This window comes from Ctenopharyngodon idella, chromosome 9 (genome assembly GCF_019924925.1).
Source record: "Ctenopharyngodon idella isolate HZGC_01 chromosome 9, HZGC01, whole genome shotgun sequence".
Taxonomy (NCBI): domain Eukaryota; kingdom Metazoa; phylum Chordata; class Actinopteri; order Cypriniformes; family Xenocyprididae; genus Ctenopharyngodon; species Ctenopharyngodon idella.
In genome coordinates, this window is record NC_067228.1 from 30031153 (window position 1) to 30043947 (window position 12795).

The following is a 12795-nucleotide window of genomic DNA, read 5'->3' on the forward strand; positions in this document are numbered from 1 at the left end:
AACACAGTTGGTTATGTCTTAAGTGAACGTAAACAGTTGACTAAATTTATTGGCTCCGTGCAGCTCTTAAAGTGACAGCAGCCTAATATTCTATGCTGCTGTCAGCAAAATTCACTCGCTGTTCTTGACTGAATAACTTTTGTAACTATATTTGTAATGTATATTTTATTTATAAAGTGCAGTTTTATTTTACACTTGATTACAGTTCTCTGAATACCTGAAAATCTTAAAACACTGTTTATTTCAATTGTATCTTTGTTCAGTTGTGTTTGTGCAATTGCTAATTTGTTTATTTGTTCTTTTTTTAATTACTGAGTGTTTACTGTCTTTAATAATGATTGAAATTTATATTATTTAGGCTAGTTGTTTTTGCTATGATATTTTTAAACCTTTTGTTCATGGTATTCAGCTACAATGAAATGTTTTGCAATAATACTTAGAATAAATGTGAATAATAGCTAAGATTTTTTTTTTTTTTTTTACCTTATTGGAATCAAAATTAGGAATCGATAGGAATCGGAATCGTTAAAATTCTAACGATACCCAACCAATCACAGTCATGAGATCTTAAAGGATTAGTTCACTTTCAAATGAAAATTACCCCAAGCTTTACTCACCCTCAAGCCATCCTAGGTGTATGACTTTCTTCTTTCTGATGAACACAATCGGAGAATTATTAATATATCTTGACGCATCCAAGCTTTATAATGGCAGTGAACAAGGTTCACGAGTATGAGCTGAAGAAAGTGCTTCCATCCACATCCATCTATCATAAACGGCTCCGGTGGAATAATAAAGGCCTTCTGAAGCAAAGTGATGCATTTGTGTAAAAAAAAAAAAAAAAATCCATATTCAACAAGTTATGAAGTAAAATATCTAGCTTCCGCCAGACTACCTTCCGGATTCAATGAAAGTGTAAAAAAGTGTAAATCTCTTGCATTTCAAAAAGCTTATGCTACATCCTACGCCTTCCCTATTCAACTTGCTTAAAAAGTGTGACTGACGCGACACCAGTTTACACTTTCTTCGTAACTTGAATATGGAAGGCGGTCTGGCAGAAGCTAGATATTTTACTTCATAACTTGTTAAATTTGGATTTTTTTTTGTTTTTTTTACACAAGCGCATCGCTTCGCTTCAGAAGTCTTATTAACCCCCCGGAGCCGTGTGGAGTACACGTTCATGATGGATGGATGTCGATGGAAGCACTTTTCTTCAGCTTATACTCGTGACCCCTGTTCACTGCCATAATAAAGCTCAGATGCGTCAGGATATTTGTTAAAATAAGATTGTGTTCATCAGAAAGAAGAAAGTCATATAAACCTAGGATGGCTTGAGGGTGAGTAAAGCTTGGGGTAATTTTCATTTGAGTGAAACTAATCCTTTAATGAAGAGCTTCACGCTGCTTTGCCAGAGGAATAATCTGAATACACTTTGTATTTTTTTCATGTTTTAAATGTCATGTTTTATTGTTTCAGCATGTTTATTAATCTCCCATTTCTGTCAAAATAGTCATTGCATGCTATAACCTTAAGGCTGGATGATGTGACTTGTTTAACAGGATCAACCCACTTACTTTTGTATGGTCAACTCAGGAAGTATTTAAACAACTTCATTTAAACAACTTAATTTAATCTAATACTGGAGACTGCACTAGAAGGTAAAGTGAGTGAAAGCAATGGGACAATGAACCCTTGTTCTAATTAATGCCCTTTAATGTGATATGTGTTCTTTTATTTCTTTACAAAGTTTACAAAGTTGTTCAGATTCTGCCATTTTCTATTACACAATATAAATTCTTGCACGCTCCTTTCAATCATAAAATGTGTCGGAATAATTTTTCATCATACATGAATGTATGGAAAACTTAAATGGTTAGATTAAGAACTTTATTTGCAATTGTACTTTTGTTGAATAAATCACAAAAAAAAAAAATCAATGCTGTATGCACTACCATTGATAGAGGCTAAAGTGAAAGTGGTTTTAAGCTACTATTTATTTTCCATAAAAACGAAGAAAATGTTCTAAAAGTGGAAGTGCCTAACGAGTGTTTAATAATGATAAAAGTATTTATAATTTTAATAAGTATAATCCTTTAGACTCTGTTATTACTGCATCCTGTTAATGTACAAGGTGCAAATAGTATGTATCTGCCAATATGTATCTAATTACTATTTACACTTATTGCAAAGAATATGCTATTTCCACTTAGCGTACATAGCTGCTACTGTATTTTTCTTACCCCATTGACAGATAATTTGCTAAATAAAAAAATGCACTTAAATTATTAAATTTATTTTTCCCGTGGGATACCATGAAAATGAATATTAGTTCAATAACCTACCATTCTTTTCATAGTCGTGGTGGACATGCTTAACTCAAGAGTCAACCTACTTAGTTGAACTAACTAAATTCAACTGTTCTGAAACCGAAAAGTTTCTCATCTTAGAGTAAGTCAACTGAAAGTTCAAGTTTTAAGTCAGAGTTGGTTGAACCTCTTTATTGAACAGTGTTGGGAAACAATAGGCTAGAAGTATGTGAATGTGAAGAGTACTTTTTTAGTACAAAATTTGTACAAAATTCAAATTCAACAATTCAGAGCAGGTAATTAAAAAAAAAAAAAAAAAAAAAAAAAAAAAAAAAATCCACAATAAACCCAAAATGGCTGACTTCCTGTTGTAAATTGTCCAGCTTGAGAACAATATGTACTGAGTTTGGTTTTTGTAGGTAAAACTGACCCCACCACCTTAGAGCAGAAGGGGCGGTTTTACACTTAAACACAGCAGACAGTTTTCACACCAGACATATTGCTTTCTAGACTCAAATCTACACCTGATGTAATCCAGAAGAATTTCAGAACATAAACCTCAGTGAATCAGGTTGTTTGCTCTAGTGTTGAGGGTCTCATCTAAACTGTTTCTCACTATTCCAGCTTTCAGAAAAGTCCTCCGTGTAGACCACAAAACAAGTGTTCACAGAGAGATGGAGAGAAGTGAAAGCTGTGCAGATGTGGAAACAGATGAAAGAGATTTGACAACACTGTTGCTGTCCATGCATGTTTGTTCTCAGACTCAGACTACTGCAAAATACTAAAAAAGGAAACAACAATAGGCAGATGCACTATTTCTGCAGCACACTAGATGAAGATGAAAAAAGTGAAAGAATAGATGAGGGAAAAAAAGGAACCGTAAACGATGGTCACCCCCCCCCACCCCCTCACCCCCCCACCCCCCCACACACGCACAGATTCTCGATGTCTTTAGTTCCTGATACTCACATGACGTGGGTATATCCGCTGTGTATACTACAGACAGGTCACACTGAAGCCTGCAGTTGTGTGCTGTGGTTCTATGAATAAAGAAGCATGATGACATCCAATAAGAACTGTAAAGCACCTTTAAAACAGCTGAGCAGCCTGGACAGCTACATAATCGACAGCTCTCAAAAGAAGAAAAGCATACTGTGGCGACGACGCTCTTTCAACAGTGCCAAAAGTTTGAATACTGAAGAAATCAAAGGCGGGACATTATCACGCAGTCAGGTGGGACAATTAAGATGGAATCTTAATATCTGTTTTTACGGAAACATGAATGCTGAGAGTTTATAATTATATAACTTAACAACTGTGGATCTAACATAAACTGTCCTAATCCATTTTGTAAAGATATCCTAAATGAATATTATTAGATTTTTTTTAAATTAATCAGTTAAAAAAAGAAAATATCAGTTCAAATGTAACATGCATTCATGCAAAATAACAATTCCTGCAGGATTCTTGCAGTTTTACATAATTTTAGATTAATCTGAATAATCACATTAAATTAATCTGAGAATTGTTCTTTTGCAGCTGCGCAGAACACACTCAACATCTCTGGTGGATTATACTGATCCTCAGAGGTAAGACTGATTTACTGATTCACTGTGAATATCTGATGTCTCTCATGCAAATATTTGATGCACATTTCTCCTGTTTTGCACAGAACAGTGGTTATATTGGAGAAACAAGACAATGAAGCCTTTGGATTTGAAGTCCAGGTATGTTTTTATACTCATTATCAATGCTTCACACTGCATTAAATACATTTTTTATGGCTCTGATGTTGTAAATGCTACTTCCTTTGATATTTTGTATCTAAATTCAGACAATATTTAGTGTGACCTAATTGTCCAGATGCATTTTTTAGAATAGGCATAAATGTTTTTAATGACATTTTCAGTAACGGTCATTTGGGATGTGTCTCTCTGTGCAGACATATGGTCTAAAGGTGAAGAACAGCAGTATGGTGGAGATGTGTACATTTGTGTGCAGTGTGCAGGATGGCAGTGCAGCCGAAACTGCAGGTTTGACTGCTGGTGAGCAGGTTTTCCACTTCCTTTTCTCAGAGTGTTACTCACTCCACCCATCTGAACTGACCTTGTTTACATAGCATTTTCTCACCAGCCTAGACCACATCTACCTGTAACACAGCTGATGTGTTGCTCTCTTTGGTCTTTGTGGACTGTTATTTCATGCTTTCTCAAGCATTAAGCATGTTTCCTGAGGTCCACTTATAATATTAATAAGATATGTACATCAAAAACTATCAGAATTTAGAAATGTTCTACCTTGTTTTCTCTCTATGGCCAGTGTTGTGATTGGGCAAGATCTTTGCATATGACATAAGTATTACACATATAGAACTGGTTTATTTTTATGATTACAGATGATTAACTAATCATGAAAAGTGTTGATAACATCATTAAATTGACTACTCACATCGCACAAAAGGCGCTGAGCATTGTAGCAATTTGAGTGCATTACATTTGAAACACTTAGCAGGCATCTCAATCTATTTTTAGTCTATTAGGTTTTACTGTTTTAGTATCTCCATATCACCGGTGGGCAAATAAAAAAAACAGTAAAGAAGTAGACGCTGATCTGTGTCTGCATCTTGTGCATAATAATTAAATAAAAGTAGGCTGCAAATGGACATAACAGTGCAAATGGATATACTTGTATAACAAGTACAAATCCATAGTGCAGAAACAAAACCAAACAAACTAAAATAAAAATAACAGTGCAGAGTAAACTAATAAAGTAAATTTAACTGTGCCACTAGTATCGCCAAAAAAATAAATAAAAATTGCATAAATTACGACAGGTATACCCAAACACTTGTTCTGTCTGCCCACTCACAGACAAACAAACAAACAAACAAAAGGTTTGCTAGTGTCACAAACAAACATCAATCTAATGAAATACAGCTGTGACAGGAGCTGGTCTGGCTAAAACAACAACAACAACAACAACAGCACTAAAACAATACTTATTTCACCTCTAAACAAGCAATTAAGAAGGTTAAATTAAAGATGGAAAATTGTGTGTGTGTGTGTGTGTGTGTGTGTGGTATGATTGCCAGCTCTGTGTAATGAGTGTTAGTCTAATTTTGAAATCTCTCTCTCTCTCTTTGATAGGTGACATTATATTGTCAGTAAATGGAGTCAGTATTGAGGGTTCTACCCACCAGCATATCATTGAGTTGATTCGAGAATCCACTAACATGCTAAAGTGAGTATAATATCAGAAACAAAATGTTTGTGCTACCATAAATAATGCAGCATGTTGAGAAGATGTGTGCTACTGAGTGATCAGACTCATGGATGATAAAATGGATGGAAAACAAAAATCCTAGTTAGAACTGAACATTTGCACCAGCTGTGCTTAAGTTATAACTCAGTATGATTATGACATAAAGGGACATTTAAAGGTTTGAAATGAAATTTCTGTCATTAATTACTCACCCTCATGTTGTTCCAAACCCATAAGACCTTCCTTTATCTTTGGAACACAAATTAAGATATTTTTGATGAAATCCGAGAGGTTTCTGATCTCCCTATACACAGCAATGTCATAACAAATTTCAAGGCCCAGAAAGGTACTAAAGACATCATTAAAATAGTCCACAGTTGTTCAACCTTAATGTAATGAAGCAACAAGAATACTTTTTGTGTGCAAAAACAAAACAAAAATAATGACTTTATTCAACAATTTCTTCTCTTCCCTATCATTTGCCTTCGTTGTTAACTTTGTAGACGCAGTGCAGCGCTTCCGGGTTCTACATCAGAATGGCGACTCATTATTGGCTGGCTCCTGCGTCAGCAGCACATGCATGCGTCGTGCTGCTCAGGTGAACAGCGTCGTCCAATACTGAGCCAGCATTCTGACATAGAACCTGGAAGCACTGCACTTTGCTTACTACATCAACAGCGTAGGAGACTAACAGGGAAGAGAAGAAATTGTTGAATAAAGTCGTTATTTTTGTAAATTTCATATTATGCGACTGCACATTACTTTACGGAAAGCTCACAACCTTCTAGCTATGTTCTGCCTTAGGGTAGTGGTGCAACCAAAATTAAGTACTGAGAGGTAATTTTGGGAGTTAATTAAGAGTTAAGGCCTGTTCACACCAAGAACAATAACTATAAAGATAACTATAATGATAACTATTTAATGTCCACACCAACGAATGATATTGTTCTGTTTATTCTAAGTGCATGCTGTAGTTTTGTTGTCTGCAGCTTTAAATGCTTGAGCTTTGAAAGCAAGAAGGATTCTGAAAAAAAAAATCATTCTGAAAGTGATTCCAACTATATTGTTTCTCTGTGCAGTTATCCTTATAGTTGTGGTGTGGACTTTTTTGGATTTTTTTTTTTTATACAACAGTTAGTTCTGGATCTCGAATCTGATTGGCTGAGAGTCTTTTCCAGCCATGCCATATTCTACTAATATCACACAGAAACCGTTTCACAATTTGTATCACTCCGCTCGTTTCTGCCGGTGAACATGCATATGCGCAAGAGAAACAAGTATGCAGCCATCTTTAGAATATTGTGTTTGAAGTTCCGTAATTAATCTGTTACTTGTTCCAGAGCAAATCGATTTGGCTAAGGGCAAAGTTAAGTTTTATAACATTATATTTTTATTTAACTTAAATCCTATTATAATGGTTAGTATTGTTCACATAAATATTATTGTTCAATAAACAATATTTCATTTTAAATAAATAATATGAATAAAAATCCCCTACTGTTGACTCCAATTTAAGAACTTACAAACCGCTGGTAGATCCCTACCCTGATCCATATCTAGAGATCAGAATATCACAGGGACTTGGCAAGAACTCTTCTGATTGGGCCAATGTGTAACCACCTAGCAACCACCCAGAACTTTATATGACTAAGGACTTGTTAGCGGAACACCCTAGCAACCAATAATTAAAACAATATGTGTATATTACTTACTGTCTTTCTCTTGTCTTCTGTATGTATGTGTGTGTGAAGGTTGGAGACAGTCAGCGGGAATGTTGTGAAGAGAATTGAATTAGAGAAAAAGATGCGCTACCTTAAGGTTTGTATTTATGCATGTTAATGTGTGTTTGTGTGTTTACCACGTGTACCCTTAAAGAGCTGAAACCTCTCAGAAATATACGGTGCATAACTGAGAAATCTCAGGCAGCCTGAATTATATATAATGTGCCTGTTGAAAAAAAAAACAGCACATACTGTTTAGGTATGTTTTAAAGCATGGCAGCTGGTTTTTGAGCTGGTTTATGTTGGTCCTTAGTTGATCATGAGCTGGTTTAAGCTGGTCCTTAGTTGGTCCTTAGCTGGGCATGAGCTGGTTTAAGGTGGTCAAGTGCTGGTCCTAAGCTGGTCTTCAGCAACTAGCTCCAGCTCAGGACCATCTTAAAACCAGCTCAGGACCAGCTTAAACCAGCTCATGACCAACTAAGGACCAGCATAAACCAGCTCAAATCAACTGCCATGCTTCAAAACATACCTAACCAGCATATGCTGTTTTTTTCAACAGGGGTAGTGTATGCGTTACCATGAATGCTGAGGCATCTAAATGAATGCTGATCGACATACTGTACATACACATTTACCAGAATGACTCATTTATGTTGATCTTGTTTCTGTTTTTTCCCTCGGCACAGCAAACTCTACGTGAGAAATGGGTGGAACTGCAATCTCTCACACTTCAGGAAAGGCGTCTTACTCGAGGTGAGAAAAAAAAAACAAACACTCACTTTAGTTTCATTTCTAAACTGTTCAAGGGGTATATATCTCCCTGAGAAAGTTCTAATTTAGCTTTAAATGAGGTTTATAGGAAGTTCTGTAGAGCATTTTCATTCAAGATAATTTTGTTCCTCTGGGCAAAGTCAAAGCTGGTGCTTACCACTGCTTATGTCAGGCAGATGAACATTTCTCCACCATCGATTTCAATCCTTGAGCCCCCCCAAAGCTCAGCATTTACTGAAAAGATTATATTGCATGTGAACTCGTTATTTATCAGAAGTTTTTGTTTCTCATGATCTTAAATGGTTAGTTCACCCAAAAATGAAAATTCTGTCATTAATTACTCACTCTCATGTCTAACCTGTAAGACATTTGTTCATCTTTGGAACACAAATTAAGATCTTTTTAATGTTTACGCAACTACCCCTTTGACACTTCAAAAATTTAATGAAGAGATTTTAAAATTAATCCATATGGTTTGAGTGGTTTATTGCAAATTTTCTGAAAAGGCACAAACACTTTATATGATGAACAGATTTAATTTAGGCTTTTATTTACATATAAACATTCATCAACTCAGACATCAGTTACGGTAAACAGAAGCTCAAGCATGTTTGCTTGATGTGCGAGAGCCAATGATGTTACACAATGTGTTACGCAGCATGTTTAGTTTTATGGTCTCTTTATGAACTTAGTGGTAGTTGCATAGCTGTCAATGGAGGGACAGAAATCTCTCAGATTTTATTCAAAATATCTTCATTTTCATTTTTGAATGAACTTGCCCTTAAATTTTTTTTTTGATCTAAGATCTTAGGTTTACTTTAAATGCAACATTTTAAATTAAAAGTTTAAGCAAATAATGTTTTTTAATTGTTATTTATACAATTGAGTTTGCACCCCAGCATAATATATATTTACATATATCCCACAAGACAAAATAATCATAAATGTCCATAAATATTGCAGAAATAAAGGTTTAAAATTTTATGTCCTCTTTGTTCTTATTATGGTGTAGTTTCCACAATGATAATTGGTGTATGCTTTCTTATGGTTGTGCATGAGTCCCTGTTTTATCTTGAGTAGTGAAGCTGTTAGCAAAAGCTGTTTTAACAAAGTTTTTAGGAAACCCTCATTGTGTCCATCTGTGTCCTTGTCTGATACTCTGCTACTCAACAGGCTGATGTTTTTGCAGATGTTGAATGATTCAGGGCCATTAGGATTACAGGTATCTGTGTCTGTGTTCCAGGTAATCTGAATGAGAGTGCTCAGCATTTGTCTGTTGACTCTATGATGTCTCTTTCATCTCCAATGGGCCACTCTGGGCAGCGTTTTTCCAGTGACAGCAGTTGCCGCAGCATCATGACAGATGATAGTGAGGATGCCGCCTTCATGTCACCAGTATTTGATGACTCAAGTCCATTTAGCCCCACTGAGCCAAACGGTGGCTTCTTCCAGCTGGAGGGGGGCACGTTGCGACCCCTGACAAGAACACGCAGCATTAGCCTGACCAGCAGTAACAGTTCACTCTCCCCAAGCTGGGAAAATTCATCTTCATCTGTGTTTGGGACCCTGCCAAGGAGAGGCAGAAGAGGTAGCGTCCGCAAGCAGCTTCTGAAGTTCATACCTGGACTGAATCACTCCGTAGAGGAAGAGGAGGGCAGCTGAAAACATTCATACCTCCACTGACTGTTGATCTGATGAATTTTTTTGTAAGGACCTTGGGCAGTGGAAGGTTCATCCCATTTTGAACTCTTCTGTTCTCAAGATGTTCTAGAATTCATGCCTCATGGGCATTTGTGACTTTCCTGCTTTAAGTGTTGATAAAAACAGGAGTCGAGTCTCACATGAGCATTACGGACTGCATGATGGCAATCTCTGTGTATTTTTTTGTCAGTTTTTTGTCAAGTGACCAAAGCATTATGACTTCCTAAAGATTCAGCGCTGAAATAAACAACTGGCATTAACCAAACCTTAGGAAAGTGTATGCTAAAAAGCAACTGCATTGAGAGAATATTTAGAATTTTACACCTTGCTTCCACTGCTCTAATTCAGTGGTGCAAGACATGCAAGCTTATGAATGTGTCCTATTTCCAACTTGATCAAGATCTCAATGTCTGCTGTAGCATGCAATTGAGGTGTGGTTGCTCAGTGGTTAGGGCAAGTAAGTTCTTAGTGTTAAGTATCTGCCTTGCTGCTCTCCAAAATGTGTCAGACTGCAATTCTTAACAACGTAAGACCACCCTGGATGGATGGGCAGTCCATCACAGTGGTCACACAAAGACACATGCAATTTAGTGTTTCCAATCCACCTATACTGCGTGTCCTTAGATTGCGGGGGAAACGGGCGCATCCGGAGAAAACCCATGGCAACATGGGGCAACTGCAGACATTTACTCTGCATTACTCTGATTTCTTACCACTAGAGAAACATATAACCGAATGTTACAGGGACTGTGTGAGAATATGTTTGTGTAAAATATGTTTGTTTCCCAAGTCTCTGCTAAATGACAAATAACCATAACAATTAATTATGCACAAGCTTACTGTGATTTTTCCTAGTAGGACAACTTGTTGGTCTTGGAACAACATTCCAGTCAACGTAGGTTTAGGATTAGGGCTGAGGTTAAAGCTTCAACTGCATTCTTATCAATCTCATTTCTGTATTTATGGGTAGTTAAATATTAAGGTCAAAATTATTTAACAGTGTTGTTTCAGGACCAACAAAAGATGTTTTGCTTGTCAAAATTTGTCACCAAACGTAGAGGCAGTCAAATTGCACAGACAACTGAATAACGGACAACTAAAATTATTTTGCTGAAAATCTCATATTTATAACACTTTACGAGAATATCTATGAAAATGTATAGAATATATATAGCTCTTCATTTCTACTCTTTAAGAAGTATTTTAATCCTGATCTCATATTCATTTAAATAAGAAATTTAAATCATTAAACATAGAAAGGACTGATTTGTAGTGAGTGTGTGATTTGAAAGTTAAGTGCTGAATTGAAAAGGCTGCGATGACATTAGTGACAGAGCTCCAAACCACAGAGGTATAGAAAAATTCATAACAGGATGTGGTCTGTTAGAGGTGCTACTTTACCAACTTTTTTTCATGCTTTTTTGAGTGATCCCTGTAACAGGCAGTTTTACTTAAACTAATAATATTCAAAAGTTCATGAATGTGAAAAACAGTGCTTGCTGTTTCATTCTTTTCTTTTTCTTTTTTTAATGAGCATAGGGGGGGGGGGTATATTCTCCGAAAAAAAAAAAAAATAGTCTTGCAGTTGCTGCTAGTCACCTGCATATAATACAGGAAGTATGTACTTGACACAAAAAGACTCAGCTCTTTGCATGGTTCTGTTCTCTGTTCTCTCTTTTGTTTCCTTTTACCATTTTGCTTAGATTTGAACAGTATGTTGTCTAGATTTAGTTCATTTTGCAGTAAGCAAGTGCTTATATTAAAATCAATTAACACATTTACATGTTCACTGTTCTCTCATGTTATATAATATTTTAATGATAAACAGAAAATTCCAAGGCAATTCTCAAGTGATTAAAGATAAAAGTCTTTAATAAATGGGGTTAAATCTTTATTATTATTACTATTATTAATATTATGTTAATCTTTAGACTTTTCAAAAGATAACCTAGAACCACTTGAGTGCCTTTGAATTTTACCTCTCATGTTTCTAGTGAACACCAGTGGTCATACTTAATATATACTTCAATATCCCTGTAGCACACCAACATTTCTACATTTGGAGTATATAATATATATATATTTTTTTTATCATATATATATATATATATATATAATTTATCATTATATAGTTTAAACTATAAAAATTAAGACAACTTTATTACTGTTAATTTACAAATTACAACTGTATTGTAATTTTTTTTTAAAATTTGATCATAATTATAATACATTTATTTTACACTACAAGTTACAATAATAATACTACGTCTTAAATTCTTCACTTTTAAACGTTCAAAGCCTCAAGCTATTAACATTTCAAATCCTTGAGCTTTTTTTAGCAGAAGGGTGGTAAAATTCTGTAAATGTTTGTCCACAAAAATGTTTTTGTGGAAATTATGTGAATGTGTAAATGAAGTAAACCTAGCAATTCCCAAATGCATGTTAAACTCGCAGCACATGCAGAGATGTCGCTGTATGTGAAACCTAGCCGCTGAAAACAGATCAAGAGCTGCTTGTGTGTGCACTAAACCCTTTACACCAGGGGTCTAAACATGTTCCTGGAGGGCCACTGTCCTGCAGAGTTAAGCTCCAGCTTGCCTCAACACACAGGCTGCATCCGAAAGCTTAGAAATGCTGCCTTCGGTGGATGCATCAAGGCACATCCGAATCCAGTGTTAGCTTCAGTTCTTGTCTCCTGAGATACCTTCATCTAATCAATTTTTTTTATTATTATTTTTTTTTATTATGCAAACAGACAATTACAATATTTACAGAAAAGAAATTAAATGCAAAATACAAATACAAAGACCAACAAAACATACATAACAGCCAGTATGATTTGGGTATGTGTGTGTGTGTGTGTGTGTGTGTGTGTGTGTGTGTATAACTAAGTGTAACTGGGTGTGGGAGTGGAAATATATGAATAAAGGAGCATGTAGGAAAGTACAACAGACATAACCAGAGTTAAGAAAAAAATATATATCAAAGAGGAAAAAATAAAATAAATAAATAATAATTAAAAAAAAAAAAATTGA

The 12795-nt window shown here is 35.5% G+C and overlaps 1 protein-coding gene across 1 annotated transcript; it reads left to right on the forward strand.

Moving 5' to 3' along the window:
* The first annotated feature begins 3280 nt into the window (after positions 1 to 3280).
* On the forward strand, positions 3281 to 11537 carry cytip (cytohesin 1 interacting protein). The gene is made up of 8 exons (XM_051905979.1): positions 3281 to 3539; positions 3846 to 3895; positions 3979 to 4033; positions 4249 to 4351; positions 5453 to 5546; positions 7319 to 7385; positions 7975 to 8041; positions 9303 to 11537. The coding sequence occupies exons 1-8, from the start codon at positions 3363 to 3365 to the stop codon at positions 9719 to 9721; spliced, it is 1032 nt and encodes a 343-aa protein (XP_051761939.1). The 5' UTR covers positions 3281 to 3362; the 3' UTR covers positions 9722 to 11537.
* The last annotated feature ends 1258 nt before the right edge of the window (positions 11538 to 12795 follow it).